Here is a 19,368-nt window from a genome sequence, read left to right as displayed (position 1 = left end):
CCCCCAACTTTACCTTCTCTTCTTTCACTGTTCTCTGTTCAACCCAGCCCACTCCCAGTCCATCAGACATCTTCCTATGATAGAACATGCCTACAGACTTCTCCTTTATGTTTCCTGCCATCTGGAACAGCTTTTTCTGCTTCATCCACTGTGTTGCTCCAAATCTTAGGGGAATATGTTCTAAAATTGTTTTTCTCCTTTAATCTTTGTAATTGTACTGTTAAACTCATGAAGTGATCATTTTTTAAAAAAAACTATATAAATAAACCCATGAAGATGTGTGTTTCTCGTGCAAATTAAGACTTATAAAAATATAAACTACTAGAATTATTTAACTTGGAGAAAAAAGATTGAGTGAATTACTAACATTTAAATACATAAGGGATAACATGATTGTCGAGGACTAGCTAATACTTGTTACACATTAAAAGGAAACGTGCTCTAATTTAAGTAAAAAGATTCCTCAGTGAGATGTAAGGGAGAATTGTTAATGTTAAATAACAAAAACATTGTTAAATAATGAAATGACTCACTTAAGTTGGTTATCTCTATTCTTTTTGTAGCAGCCAAATAGTGTATCTGTTCATGTGCTTTAAATCTGATAAATATTCATGCTTTATGAAGGAAGAAGGGGGTGTGTGTGTGTGTGTGTGTGTGTGTGTGTGTGTGTAAGGGAGAGAGAAAGTTAGACAAGCATGGACAGAAACATACAATATTGGGGAGCAAGCTACAAGGAGGAGTGTGGCTTGTTAAATAAGATCCTTGAGAGTTGTATTCTGTTCTTGGGGCTGATGAGTATTTTTTTAAAGTATTTTTGAGAGAACAGTGTTTTCTACTTTTACATTTCTATATTTCACAGGATAAAGCTTCTGCTATAGAAGAAACATAACATCGAAACAAAAACAAGATTTAACATGAAATTTAAAAGTTGTATTCGTAGAGATTTTTTGAGTTATGTATTATTCACCATACTACTGGAGAGTAAATTTCATAAATGTATAATTTTTGTACTTATAAATACCATCCCATTTTGTTCCCGAAAGAACTGAAATGATAGCATTTGATTATTTTATTGGAATAATAGCTTACAAGATCAAGACAAAATTTTTGTTAAATGTTTATTTTGTTTCACGTGTTGCCAAGTGAAAAGTGATGAATTTCACATAAACTTTTATATTTCAAGAAAAGTTTCTATTTCTCCTAGAGAGACTATATTATGTAAAAATGTTGGCTCTTGGCTTTCCAAACTTTTACTATTATTTGTTAACCTTGTTATTTAAACTGCATGGAGATCTTTTTAAAGGGATATTTTATTTTTGGAACTCATAAAAATGTTAAAATAAACAAACAGGAAAGGATATAGATGGAATCTGAACTATCCTTATATGCAAAAGAGTTGGCTGAACAAAAAATTGCAAGGGTCATTGCTTTGGGAACTAAAATCTAGAACTTCCAAGTAAGACTTTTCTTTCTATTTGCTATGTACAGACTTTGTGCATAAATAAGTAAAATAAACAACTTAATAAATCTTATAGTTAACTGCCAATGCTAGAATTCAGAATTTTTTTTATGTTTAAGGAAATTAAAAGGGCTATTTGGAGTATTTGTTACATTTAAAGGACTTGGTAAAATTCAATTTAATATCCACTGTTAAATACAAATAGTTTATTTGGCTGAAGAGAAGTTTTAATTTTTAGCAGGTAATGTATATTTTCTTATAACAGACAATAGTTCAAAGGGAAGGTTACTACTATCCATATTGGACATTTGAAAAAGAAATATAACACTGTCAAAAGTCAATCAAAATGACAAGAACATCATGTTTGGAAAACTTGGAGGGGGATTTTCTCAAAATTTTTTAAGGAGTTAAGTACTAGTAGCATACTTAGGTGAAAGCTTTGTGGCTTCTAAATGAAAAGAATATATGAGATAATCATGCAGGTAGTTTTCTGTGTTTACATAACACACACAAGATATATATGGCAAACTTTACCCAGAGTATTATTATATTCCATGTCATAATTTGGTTTATTTTCAATCACAAGGATAAAACATCTATTAGTAAGAATCACACATTTCAAGCCTTCAAAACCAGAAAATCCCACTATAATTTGTAGTTTCTAAAATCTGTTTATTTGAAGAATTTCATGATCATGTAAAATATTACAATTATTTGAAGAACACTTTTTTAAAAGTTAAGCTAAAATAGCATCGGTCTTAAAACTAAATACAATTGCAAAAAGGCATACAAAATGTCCTATCTTTTCAGTCTATCTTTTCAAGCTTAACCACCTAGAAACAGTCTACTTTACCTATAATAGAAGAGAATTAAGTGTCTTTAAATATGCAAATATTTTCAGTATTTGAGAATAGCCATATTAAAAAAAAAAGTTATTTTGATAACCAGGTTGCAATAGGACAAGTCATGGTAACCTTCCATTTTTAAGATTCAGTTACAAAAGGCAATTTTATATCCTATTATTCCAAAGGGTTTGATGCTTTATTTCTTCTTCCTCACATGTATGATGATTTCTGGATGTTTTAGTGTGGGGCATCACACCGGTGCAGCACACTTGGGCTTGCAGTGCAGCCCAAGGCATTTGCAGCAACTATTTCCCACTAGGAATGTAAGGAGCTAGGAGGTTACAAGGCTTGAGGAAACAATCTAGAAAACCACAACACAGCTTGTTGGTCTTTTCCCCGCAAATAACCTTTTTAAACCAGATCCATAAAATGCAGTTTATTATCTAACATTTTTAAGGATAATCTTTTGTTAAATGTTAACAAAAGAACGACTATCCAAATTCCCTTTAAAATGCAATCCTTAAAAAATATTGAACTCTCAAGTCTTTTTGGAAAGTGCTTAAATCATCTGGAGATAAATATCATTTGGTGTCCTTGTTTTCTAACAAATGGCTTTTTCCATTGTTTCCATTAATTTCACCCATATTCGTTTTTTAAAAAACAAGGCCCTTATCCTCATCAGCAAAACACAGATGTATGATTTAGCATATAAAACCGGTAATTACATAGTAATTTATGAAAGATTTTTTTTTTCTCTTTTCGTCAGTTTTCAAGAAGTCTTCCCGTGATTAACTGTAAACAGGAATGGTTTACATCTCAAATTAGAAGCCATTAATTAGCATGACGAAGTCAACTGCAAGATACAGATTATTTAAATTATTTAATCACTATTCACCTTGGCTAAACTGTAGTATACTCTTTCAACATCCTTCGGTAGGTTATCGATCTGTCACTAAATTACCTCCAGATTAGTTAGAGATAAATATTAGCGTCCTCTCCTTTCCCTCAGGTTTACAGTCTCCCTTCTCGTAAACACTTAAAAAAGCTTTAAGGTTCTTTAATTCCAAATACCTAATTAGCCATCACTTGCCTTTTTGTAATAAGGAAAAAGAGTATCTGAAGTACAAATCAAGAGTTCGCTTTGCCCGTTTAACAATAAAAAACATTTAAAAAACGTACGCCAAAGGCAATGGCAGTAATAAAAGAAATATGCAGAGGTGGCTTCAGCAAATAACGGGTCTGCAAAACGCAAGTGCTTAACAAAAAGCAGCCCAAACCTCTATCGCAATATACAGCACTCCAATAAATTACACAACACTTGCACAGGCTGCAGAAATAACGCAGGACAAGACTTACACAGATGCCAATCCGCAGCATTTATACACATGCACATGGCAAGAGACAGAAACCAAACACTATCATTCAACTCGGGCAGGGTAGCGCGATCCCGAGCTTGCCCAGCGTGAGTGCTCTCTGCGTGTGTGTCTGTGTACGCGCGTGAGTGAGACCCATCCTTGGGGCATTTCCCCTCTTTGGGCAGTTTTGCTTCATTTGTTTCCTATTTCTGCTACATAGAAACTAACTTCCATCTCAGCTCCAGCCAGCGCCGCTGAATAGAGCCTGTGCTGCGGCTCCGTGTGCGTCAGATCCCTCCGCGGAGCCGTCCCCGGCCCCCTCCCTGCCACTATCGGCCTCCACAGAGAAAGCGCCTTCCAGCCAACCGGCGGCTTGGGCTCCGACATCTTCTCCTGCTGGAAATAAATAAATAAATCGCACGCCCTGCGGGGAGGAGCGGGTGGGGGTCGCGCCGTGCCGGGTGCGGAGCGCTGGGGACGAAGGGTCGGAGGCACTCCTTTTTTAGCGCCGGGGGGCGGGTGCGCGGGCCAGGGCCGGGGCCGAGCCCGGGGCCGCGAAGGCGGCGGACTCCTTTCTGCGGCGGAGGGATCCGCGGCGGAGGCGGCCACGGCCGTAGCCGCTGCCTGAGAGTTGTTGTTTCCTCCTCCTCCTCCTCCGCCTCCGCCGCCGTTGCTTGAATGGTGGAGCCGAGGCTCGGCTCGTGAACACACACTGACAGCTATAGGGCAGGCGGCGGCACCGTCCCCGCTTCCCTTCGGCGGCGGGGTGTCCCGTCGGTGGCCCTGAAGTGACCCATAAACATGTCTTGTGAGAGGAAAGGCCTCTCGGAGCTGCGATCGGGTAAGTCGGGGGGCTGCCGGGGCCGCTGGCACCGGGCGATTCCGCCCGCGGTCCCCCGCCCCCCGCCGCCCGGCCGCTCAGCCTGTGTGTCTCCCCGTCCCTCTCTCCCGCGCAGAGCTCTACTTCCTCATCGCCCGGTTCCTGGAAGATGGACCCTGTCAGCAGGCGGCTCAGGTACGGCGGCGCGCGGCGCGGGCCGGGCCGGCGCTCGCTGCTCGCGGGCGTGGGGGAGGGAGGCGGCGGCTGCGGGGCCGCGGCCCGGGGCGCGGGGCTCAGCTCTCCCCGCTTTGTTGTTGCAGGTGCTGATCCGGGAGGTGGCCGAGAAGGAGGTAAGGGCGGCGGCGGCCCGGCGCGTCCCGCCGCCGCGCGGCCGCCCCTGGGCCGCTGCGCCGTCGCTGCCGCCGCCGCCAGGGCGCGGGGCGCGGGAGAGAGGGACGGGGAGACACACAGGCTGAGCGGCCGGGCGGCGGGGGGCGGGGGACCGCGGGCGGAATCGCCCGGTGCCAGCGGCCCCGGCAGCCCCCCGACTTACCCGATCGCAGCTCCGAGAGGCCTTTCCTCTCACAAGACATGTTTATGGGTCACTTCAGGGCCACCGACGGGACACCCCGCCGCCGAAGGGAAGCGGGGACGGTGCCGCCGCCTGCCCTATAGCTGTCAGTGTGTGTTCACGAGCCGAGCCTCGGCTCCACCATTCAAGCAACGGCGGCGGAGGCGGAGGAGGAGGAGGAGGAAACAACAACTCTCAGGCAGCGGCTACGGCCGTGGCCGCCTCCGCCGCGGATCCCTCCGCCGCAGAAAGGAGTCCGCCGCCTTCGCGGCCCCGGGCTCGGCCCCGGCCCTGGCCCGCGCACCCGCCCCCCGGCNCTGGGATGCTCCTTCCCGGTCCAGTCTGTACGCCGGGGCAGCAGCTGTGGCGCTGCGCCGTCGCTGCCGCCGCCGCCAGGGCGCGGGGCGCGGGGCTCGGGGGTCCCCGCCGGGGCGCGGGGCGGGCGGGGGAGGGGAGCGGGCGGGCAGGGGCCGGGGGCCGAGCTCACGGGGTGTCCTCTCCCCGCAGCTGCTGCCCCGGCGTACAGACTGGACCGGGAAGGAGCATCCCAGGACCTACCAGAATCTGGTGAGACATTCACGTCGCAGAGCAAAGAAACTTTTCCCTGAGTCGAATAAAAATTGAATTTCCCGCAATTTTTTACAGAGACAAAAACTTGGCCCTAGAACGTGAAAGCTCCAAAGGCCACGGGGAGGGTTGGGAGGCCGGCGAGGGGTCTGCGGGGGCCAGTGGCCGGGGGTACTCGTACTCCGGGGCCGCAGGGGCTGCGGACAATTTATTTGTGATATTTTGTTAATGTGCTAGAAATAAAGATACGTCATGAGTGTTGTGCAGTGCAAGGCCGGAGGAGGAGGGGCCGGCGCGCGCGTCCGTGCGGGCGCGGGGGCGCGCGAGAGTCGGCGGCGGCGGGAGCGGCGCGAAGGGAGAGAGCGCGCTCGCTCGTTCGCTTGCTTGCTCTGCACGCGCGGCCGGCTCGGCTTTCTCCTGCCCTACACAATAGCTGGTGACTAACTGCTCCGAAGTGGCATTAGCATTTCACAAGCAGGCTATCCAGCGGCTGCGGTACCGTGGCAAGACATTATTTTTTTTCCTCCTCTATCGTTTATTTTGTTTTCCCTAAATTCAGTCCTAGGTTTTTTGTTGGAAGGGTTCTGATGTGTGATGATAGTTGGTCAGTGATTCGTCTTGCATTTACTAAAACACATCTTTGCAGAAATGTAAAGCCTCTAATTCCCTAAAACCAGAAGTTTAGTAGGCTTTTTCTAATTCTTATGGTGTGCCTTTCGTTTAATTAAAAACTATTATTGGAGTACACTGAAGAGTTTTGATTTTTGTCCACATATTTACTGTGGGATGGAACTCGGCCAGTAAAAGTTATTGTGCTTACGTTGGGACATATTTTGTTTAATAGCTTAAAAAAGACCTTTTTCTTAATTTTGTGGGTTGTCAAATGAGTATGTTAGGAATCTTTAAAAATTGCTTTTCAGAAGTGGACCTATCACTTCAGTAATGTGATTGGAAGTTACCTTAAAGGAGCTATGTTATCTATAACATTTTCTCCTAAACTGATAGAGGTTCGTTGTGTGAATGTGTGTGGGGGGGGCAGTTAAAGCAGTCGCACCGGGCACACCAAGCCTTTGAAATTTATGTAGTGCGTTGATTTTTATGAGGCTTTTGTAACTGTTTTGAGATAGTCATAATTACTAATGTTACTTCATCAGAACTTCTCTAATGACTAGGAAGTTTCAGCGAGCTTAGAATGAATGTCTTTTGTGAGGTGAGGGCAGGACATGATTATAATGGCCTTTTTTTTTAATGTAGTATATTTCCTAACTTTTGTATATAAATCTCTTGTGATTTAATCTAAGTTGTTGATAACCGCTCATGGCTGTTGAAATAAGCAAGGGTACTGAGGTTTAATACATCTAATGGAGATTTAACAGTGTAATTTTCACACTGAACGTGTGTTAGTTTTCAAGGAGTGATTTGGGATACTTTCATTCAATTCTTGGCCAAAGTGAATGGAACTGGAAGTAAACTCCAAGATTTACTAATTTGAAATTAATTTTTAGGTTTATAAATATTTGATAGAAGTCTTCAGTGAATTTACATCTCTTCCTTGCTATTTGAAAAAATTATCACAAAGGTTATAATACTCCATTTTTAAGATGGGGCAGATTTTACAAAACTCATCTTTGCATCTGCTTTTACATCTGTGCATCTCTTAAAAACCCACAAACCTTCAGTCACGGAGGATTGCTGCGTTTTCTTGAAATCTTTTGGTAATGTTATATTTTTTAAATGAAGCAGCTTAATGGTATCTGGCTAAATTATGGTAATGGCTAATCCTCGTAGGAATATCTTTTTTTTTTTTTTCAGTAAAAATGAGCTATCAATTTTGTTTTTGAGTTAATTTAATTTTTGGGGGGAGTGTGGGGGGGAGGAAATATTGGTAAAGTGAATTTCTATCCCTAGTCTGCATCTCAGAGTTAAGATACAATAAGCATTCTTTTTATCTGTGTATTATTCTCAAAATCCACCTATTTAGAATGGAAGTGGTTTTTCTTGCTTGGAGTTTTCTCTTTACTAGAACAGTCATGTTGGCATACTCATCAGTCAGTTTAGAAATCTTATTAGAACTTGGAGTTCTTTGACTCTTTTCATTCATTCAGCATATTGCTTACTCTCTACTGGATGCAAGGTACCATTTGAGGTGCTTTCTCATCCATCAAACTGTGTATCTAGGTGTGTGAATTAACTTTATTTCACCTTTTTAGTTGAGATTTAGGTCTAAAAATATTAGGAACACTGGATTTTTTTGTTCAATAGCAGATCTTGCTGTTTTATATCTAAGTCAGCACATGTAAAGTATCTTGTATAGTATTTTCTGTTATTTTAATTCTTATGACTTAAAAAGTTTTATGTTGTTGTGTATGGAGTTGAATTTATTTAACATTGGTTTGAAAATTACTTGGTGAGTGAAACTGTAGTTTCTTTAGTTTCTACTCTTCCTGGAAATGATTTGTTATATTAAATAATAAACTGAGCAATATTTTAAATGAGAAAACTCATATATCACATCACATTGAAATTTCTAGAAAACCTCAAATTATAGCTGTTTAAAATGGGGTGTAATATTTGTACATGTGAATTTAATAATAGGCACTGATCATCTGTAGTCAGTCTAGTTATCGCAATGGTTGAATTTTACTCAAGAGGAAAGTAAAATTTTAAGAGCAGTTTTAAAAGTTTACAGGTTATAATTGATGCATTCATTTCAAGTGTGATTGAGAAAGGAAATGCTCATATCTTATGGTTGTTTCTGTCTCTGGTTTAAAACATGACTGTAATTATCACCATCTACCTTAAGATTTAAAACATTTTTAACAAAGTAAATGGATAGGAAGCTAAAAATTGCTTTTGGTGCTATGGTATACGTTTAATTAGATTTTACATTTTTAAAAATATGAGATATGTTTTAAAGAACAGGAGCACTTTTTCCAAATATCAGAATTCTTAAACTGTAGAATAAAAAAATTTTTTTGGACAGAAGGAAAGCTTTGTCATTTGTTTGTTTATTTCTTAGTTTGAATAGTGAATCTAGTTAGTTTATTAAGTCTGCTTTCTAGTTGTCACTTAATGATGATTGCATATATATGAGATATAGAGGCAGAGTTTTCAAGCATTTTACCGGATTTGGGACTCTCTTGATTACATTTTTTCTTAGAAGACTTCTCTTTTTTCCCACCAAGAACTAGTTCATGTTTTGCCAGGCTGTTAAAATGATTTATTTTTTGCCTTGTAAAATAGTGATATTTGCTTTTCTTAAAATTATTCCACTTTATTAGAAATCTTTTTTCTTTTTTTTCATTTTTTAGTGAAAGGATTGGGAGTCAGGAGATATGGATTGTGGTTTTAAGCTCTGCTGACAGTTAACCTGTAGGTAATCTTGGGCAAGTCATGGAATTTCTCTTTGTCCCAGTTATCTCATTTGAAAAATAAGTGGATTGAAATTTTTTCAATCTGAAAATCTGTGATTTTGAACTATAAATAGCAGTACATTGTATTTAAGAACTAAGTTTATTTCATTTGTAGAGCTTAATTTTCTAAAACACAGAAAAGTAGAAATCACGTAGGTTACAAAATTATATAAATGCTTTTCATAGTGCCATTCTTTGGTGGTAAATTCATTTCTTGTTGCAAAGATGATTTGAGACACTATGTTGTAAAATGCCCCAAAATTACCATGATTTCCATCATAATTTAAGCACTAGTTTTCATTATTGGTGGTCTCAAATTCAGAGATGAATAGGAACCGTGGATAGGATTTAATTATGTATGTATCTTAGGTATACATTTATTTAGTGTATGCTGATTAATGTGAAAGTTAAGGTATAAAACCTAGAGGCAACTTTCAGGGGAAAAAAGATACCATATTAAATGCTTTAGAATTAGGGATTCCCATTCTATATTGAAGATAGCATAGTTCTTTCAACACTTATTATAATTTTTTGTGGTTGGGGGAACATGTAATAAAGTAAATGTGTGTAGTAGAGTTACTATTTCCTTTTTTAGTAGAGTGTCAATGAAATAGAAGCTTTGCATGGTAGTCTCTAAAACAGCTTTAATCTCTCAAGGTTCTTATAGTGATGAATAAAATATGTTAGTTGTGAAGGGTTATATGATGAATAAAATGTTCGGTGTGAATATGTTGCTGAGAGGCTGAAGGAGCATTCTTCATTCTTTCTTACAAATAGAATTATTCTGTTGATACTTATACCGTTTTTTAAAATTTGAGGCATTACAAACATTTTTAATTGCAGTGCTTACTGTATTGTTAATATTCTTCACTGTAAAGCGGTGTGAACATAAAGCGGGAGCTGGAGTGTGCCTTTCACAAATTATAATGGTTTTCATTTGTTGTGAGGCAGAATCGTATCGAGGGAGTCTGTTTTCCATTCGGTAAAATGGGCTAATAATAGCTTCTACTTTGTGTGATCTGTGAGTAATAACTGGCATGAATCAAGTACTATGTAAGGGTTTGGGTTTGCTATTATCAGAACTTTAGTAGTGCTATTATCAGAACTTTAGTAGTGTTCCACTTAGATCTTTATAATATTTTAAAAGAAGAACATTTACATTTTTATTTCAGAAACAAGTATGTATGTACTTTCTAAACATAGAATCTGCAGTATAAAAAGACTGCATTAAAACTTCAGAAGAGTCCGGGTGTGGTGGCTCACACCTGTAATCCCAGTACTTTGGGAGGCCATGAGTTGGAGAACAGCCTGTATAAAATGGAAAACCCCATCTCTACAAAAACTAAAAAAAAAAATAGCTAGTAGTAGTGGCACATGCCTGTAATCCCAATTACCCGAAAGGCTGAGGTGAGAGGATCGCCTGAGCCCAGGGAGGTTGAAGCTGCAGTAAGCTCTGTCCCATGCCGCTGCCCTCCAGCCTGGGCGACACAGTGATACCCTGTCTCAAGAAAAGAAAACAAACAAACAAACAAAAAAAACTTCGGAAGATACTATTAATATAATTACTTTATAGACTCAAGGATGAAACAGGCCTAAAAAAATAAAGGAAAAATGTTTAGTAAATACCAAAAATAAGTCATGGTTAAGGCATTGTGGATAGACCTCTGGAAAAATATTGCTACTGATTTCTACTGTGACTTGTTTTTATGGAACACTGAACATTAAGAAGTAATTTGGGTGGTTGACGTAATCCTGAATTGATTAGAGAATATGCAAAGCTTTTTCTCTTTGGGTAATCATCAAATGACATTTAGGAATATATGAAGAGAACTTGGCTATTGCATCTGCCTCCTATACAGTTATTTGCGAGATTTACAACCATCACAACAGTTTATATTCTTTTTGGAAACTGTCGGAGAAGAGATGTCTTGACTTCTATTTTGTCAATCTGTTTATATATATTTTAAACAGAATTTAAGAAAAACTTTAGCTTTAGGTTAAATGAATCCTAATCAATTTCAGTTTTTTAGTTGATTTAGAATTTCTTTGTTAGTTTTTGGTTTTCTTTTTTTTTTCATAATCTGGAAACGTGGATGAATAATAAGAAAATAATAACAGTCTAATGCAGCTTCTACTAAAGTTAAAGCCAATTGACATTCTTCCCTTTCGCAAATTTTGTGGGTATTTACCATGCCACTACAGAATTGTAACAAAATTGTATCTTGTACAACTACTCTGAACAAGTAATACTAAACTGATTAGTTTCATTCTTACTAGTAGTTTCCTTGTATAAATTTCAGAATTCGTAGAAAAATATCTGTAATACTAAGCTTTAGTTGGCAGAGAATACCAAACATACTTATTTAAAATAACTTTCTATTTTAATGCACTTTTACTTAGAAAAAAATTTTTAACAGCTAATTTTAGGATATTTAAGTTGTTTTTGTGGTTATATCTAAAAGTGGCAAAGGCCATTATAGGAATCAAATTTAAAGTTTGCGAAAGGCATTTTAAATGTGAACATTCTCAGTTTCTATTATTTTGTTTTTGAGAAGCTATGTCGATGAAATTATGAGGAAATTGTGAGTGTTAATAAATTACTTTGCAATGAATAATGTTATTGGACCTATGGAATATAGAGGAGTGTAAGTATTTTATAACAAATTGGTGAAAGTGGTAACATGTTTTTTCTTGGTGGAATTTGATAAAGCAAGGTACTGAAAAATCACAAACTTGTTATCGTATTGAATAGTGATGAATGTAAGTTGAGAAGTTACCACAGAGAAGGCAATCATCAGTTGTGAGACAGGTCCTCCTTTAGTTATTTACCTTACACACTCAAAAACAGCCATATTTGAGCTTAGGCATCACAGGTAAGAAAAGGATGGTTGAATGAGAAGTTTTTGATAAGAAAATTTATGTGGCAACATAGTCAAATGCAACTTCTGCTTATGTTAAAACTAAATTGTAAGGAGAATGAGATGTGTGGTATAGGTAACTCTTAGGTTATCCATGGCAGTACAGATGGGTATGGCAGGTTTTTTTGCAGCAGAGACACAGGAAGAATTCATGTACAGCAGGCCTGCCTTATCTGCAGGTGTCACATCTGTGAATTCAACTGTAGATCAAAATAGTTTAGAAAACAAAATACAAAAAATTTTTAAAATACAGTGTAACAATTATTTATATAACATTTACATTGTATTAAGTATTGTAAGTAATCTAGAGATGATTTATAGTGTGCAGGAGGAGTGTATAGGTTATATGAAAACACTGTGCCATTTTATATGAGGAATTTGAGCATCCTGGATTTTGATTTTGGTGTGGGGGTTTCCTGGAACCATTCCCCCATGAATGTTGGAGGATGACTGTGTCCTGACTGCAGCTGACCTGTGGTCATATGTCATGGTCTATTTGGTCTCTGTCATGAATGGAAAAAGGCATGTAACTTGTCTTGGCAAAGGTTATAGTATAATGCAAGAAATATGTATCTCGTGTTTGACTCTGGTTTAGTTTTTGGGTGTAGAGACACTACATTCTAGGCAACTTAGTGAAACATCCGTTGTCTGAAACAACTTTGCTGTCGTTGCATAAGAATTATGTTATTTTGAGTACTGTGCTTGAAACTGAAACATTAAAAATGAAACTGATCTTTGAAGATTATTTACGTTGGCGTTAGTATAAGCAGTTAAAGGATTTTTCATCTTTAAATTAATACACAGTAACTTTTCAGCAGATTCCTAGATTTGAATTTAATATTTTGCTAGTAATGTTTTAAAGACATTTTAAAAGTATGCAAATTAGCACATATGACGACTTAAAAATCAAAACTTGAAAATTTGTTATTTTAAGCAATTAAATGTTGTCATTTTGTTGTGTTTTAAATTATTTTTTATGAAGCATCCCTGCTTTGGTTTATGGAAACCTCAATTCTGAATAGAGTCTCTTTTTTTTTTTTAGGAAGATTTGATTGGTTTATGATGAATAAAATTTGGAAGAGTAGTATTGCATTTTCTTTGTTTTTCTTTTAGTATTGTGTTTTCTTTAAATGACAAATTTGTATTGGTAATTGTATTGATAATGTAAACTGAACTATTATCTAAATGAATTCTTAACAGTTGACTAAATTCCGAATATGACACATTCTTTGAAGCTTGTTTATTCACAATTACTTGAGCAAATAGACCACCAAGATTAATTTTGACACTTAATAAGGTTCTATATTTTATTATAATTACAAAGAAATAATAGGCATCTAAGGGGCCTTCTAAGAATAGTTACCCAGCTTAGAGGACTTAACTTGAACTGACTTATATGGGTTCTGTTAAGTTTTTAGTCAAATCTGTGTGTCAGTGGGGAGAAAACTAAAGTTCTAAAATAAGGAAGCTGTAACATGATAAAAATAACAGTAAACTTGGAATCAAGAGACCTGGGTTTGATTACTATTTCTCCTGTTCTCCAAATGTGTGCCCTCAGACAAACTGCTGCCTTCGAACTTCAGTTTTCTTTATGTATGAAATAGGGAGAATACTTAAGTTTATGTGCTTATGAAGATAAATAAATTTTTAGAACACTCAGCACAAAGTAAGTACTCTGTTTTTCTGTGGAGAAGCTATTACAGTTAACAAATCAGAAAATGTATTCTTGCTTTAAAGATTATAATTTAACTCACACTGTTAGTAACAGATTTGTCATTATCAGATTGGATGTTTTTAGAATTTTAGAGGCTGGGATTTTAATAACAGGCCTTACACAGTAATTAATTATCACATAGTGTTTCTATAAATTTATATTTATATATTGTATATTATATATGTTTTATATAATATACAATATATTGTATTTCTGTAATTTTGTTTATATGCTACAATAGTATACAAATAACTGTATTCCAATAAACTCGCCTTTTAGAACTCAAAAACATAATAGCAGAAGTGTAACTAGCCTCTTATATCTGACAAAACTGTGAGAGAATAGATGTGAGAAGATCTGAAAAAGTGACTTTTTAGAACCAATTAGATGTTCAGAACCTAAAGATGAAGTGAAAGCCTAGTTAGACAGATGATACTGGTGCCAAACAGCAGGGTCTTATTTTCATAATAATTATATGCTACAGGAGAGAAAGGCACTTCTAGGTCTTCACAGCTAAATCAAATAATTGGAATGAATATATTGATCTAACATCACTTTGAAAAGGTTGTTAAAAAGATGCTCAAATTTTTTTCCTATTTAGGTTCACAAAGATTTTGTTTAAGATGAAAAGTCATTATGTAGATGTAATATGTAATATAGAATGTAATTAAAGTAACAGCCAACTTTTAGGTACAGTATTAACTGCCTTATATGGTTTAATTTAGTAATTTATGACTACTTTCCAGGGTGGTGACTGTTGTGATACCAGTCATACAGATGAGGACACTGAGGTTTAGAAAGAGTAAATGTTTTTCTCATCCTCAGCCTTAGCAACTTTAAACCCAGGCTGTGTGACGTGAGATTTCTTGGGGATTTTTTGTTGTTGTTGTTGTTTTTTTGAGACAGAGTCTTGCTCTGTCACTCAGACTGGAGTGCAGTGGCGTGATCTTGGCTCACTGCAACCTCTGTCTCCAGGATTCAAACAATTCTCATGCTTCAGCCTCCCAAGTATCTGGGACTACAGGTGTGTGCCACCGTGTCTGGCTAATTTTTGTATTTTTGGTAGAGGGTTTCACCATGCCGGCAGGGCTGCGCTTGAACTCCTGACCTCAAGTGATCCACCTACCTCAGCCTCCCAAAGTGCTGGGATTACAGGCATGAGCTACCATGACCAGTAAGATTTCGCATTTTAAATTCCTGACCGTTTCTTTACAAACTGAGTAGAGTTCTTAGTGACAGTATGTCTGGTAGAATGCAGCAGCTTCTAGATCCGTTATATTTTCTTCCCACTAATGACACTTGCCTTTTAACAATACCTTTCACTGAGATAATGGCAAATTTTTTTTGGCTGGGAAGGATGTCTGTTTATATGAAGTAGCATACTGTCAGAAAATGTTGGTTTAGCCAAAAATGCAGGATAATAAACCTCTCAAATAGCTCAGTTTCTTTTCTTGTTTCTTCCATACTATAATTCACATTCTCAGGAGATGACCCTTTTGTTCAAATTGCAATGGATAATTTTAGAAATATTTTATATATATGATCTGAAAAATGGATGATACAGATTTATAACTTGGGCCAAGATGGACAAGTAATGAACAGAGTTGCTGCTGTTTCACAGAATTCTTTTGTTCTTGCTGATGGAAACGTTGCTAGAACCATGAATCATTCTTTTAATCAGGGAGTGGTAAACTAATGGCTGCTGTGGGTAAATTGTGCAGGAGATCTGTTTTTGGAAGGCCATCAAGCTAAGCATGGTTATTGCATTTTTAAAGAATTGTTTTTAAAAAAATAAGAACATGCAATGGAGGTACTATGTTATTCTTAAAGCCTCAAATATTTACCATATGATGTTTACAAATGTTCGCTGACTTCTACTCTAAATAATATAACATATTTTACCAAAAGGATACCTTTGGCTAATTCAGATTTTAACCATGAAAAAGGATTAAAATGGATGGACGGTTAACCAAAGATTGTTGTTCCCATAGCAAGCAACTCAATTGAGAATGGAGGTGGAAGGGACATAAGTTTGAAAAAGCTCTGACTAGCCCCCTGGTTTAGACAGTAGAAGTGTGAATCTCAATGGAATGGCATCAGGATTTACATCCATAAGGCCCATTCTTGCATCTTATTGGAGGAGAGAAAATGTTTTGTTCATCAAAAAGGGATGAGAGCTAGGCATGGTGGCTCATACCTGTAATCCTAGCTACCTGAGAGGCTGAGGCAGGAGGATCACTTGAAGCCAGGAGTTCCAGACCAGTCTGGGCAACATAGAGAGATGCTGTCTCTAAAAAAATAAAATAAAAATTAGAAGTGATGTAATGCACCTGTAGTCTCAGCTGCTCTGGAGACTGAGGTGGGAGGATCGTTTGAACCCAGGTATTTGAGGCTGCAGTGAGCTGTGACTGTGCCACTGTCCCCTAGCCTTGGTGACAGAGCGAGACCCCCCCCGCCCCCTTAGAAAACAAATGAAAACAAAATGGGGGTGGATGAGTTTAAAAAGTTTTGAGCACTGCTGATACATGGGCATTCTTGGGGGAATTTTTAAAATAGTAATAATAAATTTGTTATTAACTCTTTAATCTGTTTTTACTTTCTAATTTTAAATTAAGGGTGTAGCAGCGTAATCTTATAAATATTGTAGTTTTATCTTCTACTTTAACCCTTAGAATTTTTTAAAGTGTTCCCTTTTACCTATAGAAATTTATGCTTTTATGTTAGTTTCCTTAGTAGTGAAAGTGAACCGTGAAATGTTTCTCTTTTTCTGGTTCCCTTTAATGTCTGTGTTGAAAACTATTCAAAATGTCTGTTGTATGACTTGCTTATATCTTGCACATTGATATATACACATATTTGAGGTAATAGGTCATTTGTGTGATAGTATGAATTGTAGAGTCCAGTGTTAGATTGCGATGGTTTGACTCTCTCATCTGCTCACTGTGTGTGAACTTGGGAAGGTTGCAATATCTTTTTAAATAAATTCTATAATTTTTTTATAGAATGGGAATAATGATAGTGATGATAGTGTATACCTCTCAGAGTTGTGAGTAGTTCCATGTAAAACTTACACACTTACCATAGGGCCTGGCATTCAGTGTGCAGCCAATATGTGTTAGCTATATTAGTATTATTTATCACATTGACTTTATAATCTGGTCATACTTTTTATGTGTTGAATGTTAAGAATTTGAAAGCACCTAGGGTCACAGAAAGTAACTCGTATATCAGAATTTGGGATTCTTCAGGGGTTATTTTTCCCCTGAAATAATATCATATGATAGATTGCTGAGAAACTACATACAATATAGATCAGAGATTTTATTATTATATTATTTTAAATGTTTCTTTTAATTACTTACTAGTGAAATAAAAGCTAATTTAAATTAAAAGCTTAAGTTTATATTAAAGATATGGGGTTCTTACTAGAAAATTGAAAATCACATATGTATATCTGTAAATAATGTATTAATATTTATGAATAGGAATGTGATTAATATGTTTATAAAGAATGTTTAGAAAAAGGTAATAGAAAAGATTGTTTTATTTTAAAAAATATTTTTGTTTATTCTGTGTGTTTGTGTGTGTGTGTCTGTGTGAGAGAGAGACAGACAGATAGTTGAGAGCAAAAAATTCACGGCCCCTGTGCTTTTGTATTTAATGGTGAAATAGAAAAACATTAAATTATACTTTTAAATGTATAATCGCAAGCTGATATATGAGTTAATAAAGGAAAGTCACAGGAAGTGTGCAACCAAGAAAACAGACTTAGATTGTGTAGAGGATAGAAAAACAAAGGAAGTTACATTAGAGGGAACATCTGAGACACATAGAAGAGTTGTCTGGGCAAGGAAGTGTGGGGAAATGCAGAGTGTATGCTATATGATAAAGTCTGACAGGAGAGAGAGATTGTGCGTAAATAACCTGGAAGAAGGCCATGTGGTTGAAATGTGAAAACTGAGAGTTGGGGAAAGGGACTGGGAATGTGCCAGGTGAAGCTAGAAAATTAAGAAGTGACCATACATGCATTTCTGGACTGGTAGACCAAGTTAAGGATTTGGATCTTTATCCAAAGAGGGAGGAAAGCCTCAGAAGTGTTTTAAATAGGGGTAACTTGATCCGATATGTATTTTGGAAAGAACATTCTAATTGCAGTATAGAGAATAGATGGAGTGTGAATGCATTTGGGAAAGGTAGGCGTTTATTGCAAAGATTATTTGAACTTGGACTATTATGGAGATACAGGTAGATGGATTTAAAAATAGGAAGGAAAAATTAAGTTGAACTTGGTGACTGTTTGGATATTGGGAATATGATGGGAAGGAGGAAGGAATGGGCTGTGTAAAAAATGCAGCTCCTTGGTTTCTGTCTTCTAAGATTGGATAAATGGGGTTGACATCCACCAAGGTAGGGAACACTTTAGTGGGGAATGTTTTCATGAGGATCCATCAATTCAGTTTTGCATATGTTGAGTGTCAGATGCTTTGGGGCTCTAGAGAGCTGTTTTAAGAAACTTTGATATGCAAGTCTATGCTATAAATAGAAGTTTGGAAGTCATTGTTACAACAGTTGTCCAAGGAGAGAGTATATAGTGAGAAGAAAAGAGGATCGGAACTGGACTCTGGTACCCAGGATCTTAAGGAACTTCACTATTTAATGGCTATATAGAGGAGGATGAACCTAAAAGAAAAATGAGAAGGAATGGTTGGAGAGGAAAGCAAGCCAAGGAGTGTCACAAAATTTAAGAGAAGATAGTTTGCAAATGAGGAAGTGTTCAACACTTAGGTGAAATATTATGGGACATTAAATAAGATACAGATTTTAAAATGCTTATTGGAGTTATTGATAATTGAAGGTGATCTTTTGATAAGAGCTATTTTTTGTAAATTCATGAGTGTGGGAGCTAGTATGGAGTAGGTTGAGGAGAGGACGGGATATGAAATGAGATGGACTATGGACCATTATTTTAAAAACATGTTTCCGGAGAGGAAGAGAATGGGAAAGGGGTAGCCAGGATATTTGGGCACGGGTAGGTGTTGGATAAGAGCAGTTAGGCAGGGTTTTTGTTTTTTCCTAAAGTGAATGCAAAATGAGCATGTTTACACGTAGGTGTAGATGGGAAGGAGTTGGTTGAGAGGAAGTTAGTGTACATACTAGAATGTGGAGGTCTAATTTATAGTGTAGGATTTCCGTGCAGTCAGAGAAGTTAGGATTCAAAGCATAGGTAGAGGGACTGGATCTTAAATATTAAGAGGGACAGTTGTGTTACTAAGAGACAGAATTGGTACAGGTGTAGCTAGGTTTACAGGTTTGATAGGGAAGAAACAGAAAGTTTCAGCTTTAAAGGTTCTCCTGTAAAGTAGGTTAAGTCATCTGCTGAGAAAATGAGGGGTGGGGAAGAGGACTCTTGGGAAAGAGAGGATAATAGCATTGTTTGTTAGTCTGTTTCCACTGTTCTTTCCAGAGACCCTTTCATGGTGGTACCTCAGGGACTGCTAAGAGGAAGCAAGTAGAGAGTCAAGCATTGACATATGTGTTCCCTGATGCCACTTAAGTAAGAATACTTTCTGAGTACCTTTAATCTGTTTTGTCTAAAATTTTGTTTGAAGACATGTTCTATGGCTTTCTTTAAAAAGTGTTTTAAAACTATTAGAATTGCTATTAGATAATTGCAATTAGATAAGAGCTATTATCTAATAGCTGTGG

General features: G+C 37.7%; 1 protein-coding gene across 2 annotated transcripts in view; it reads left to right on the top strand.

The window, feature by feature from the left end:
- The first annotated feature begins 4,234 nt into the window (after positions 1-4,234).
- The window catches only part of PHIP (pleckstrin homology domain interacting protein), a 138,393-nt gene continuing 123,259 nt past the window's right edge, over positions 4,235-19,368 (top strand). For both annotated transcript variants that reach the window (XM_025381903.1, XM_025381902.1), the window contains exons 1-4: positions 4,235-4,500; positions 4,616-4,674; positions 4,800-4,829; positions 5,558-5,617. In XM_025381903.1, coding sequence (XP_025237688.1) covers positions 4,461-4,500; positions 4,616-4,674; positions 4,800-4,829; positions 5,558-5,617 — 189 coding nt within the window. In that variant the 5' untranslated portion in view covers positions 4,235-4,460. The remainder of the gene's footprint in view (positions 4,501-4,615; positions 4,675-4,799; positions 4,830-5,557; positions 5,618-19,368) is intronic.

The sequence above is a fragment of the Theropithecus gelada genome, chromosome 4, assembly GCF_003255815.1.
Source record: "Theropithecus gelada isolate Dixy chromosome 4, Tgel_1.0, whole genome shotgun sequence".
In the NCBI taxonomy this organism is placed as follows: Eukaryota; Metazoa; Chordata; class Mammalia; order Primates; family Cercopithecidae; genus Theropithecus; species Theropithecus gelada.
Note: the sequence above shows the minus strand (reverse complement) of the source record. Positions and strands in the feature narration are given on the sequence as shown.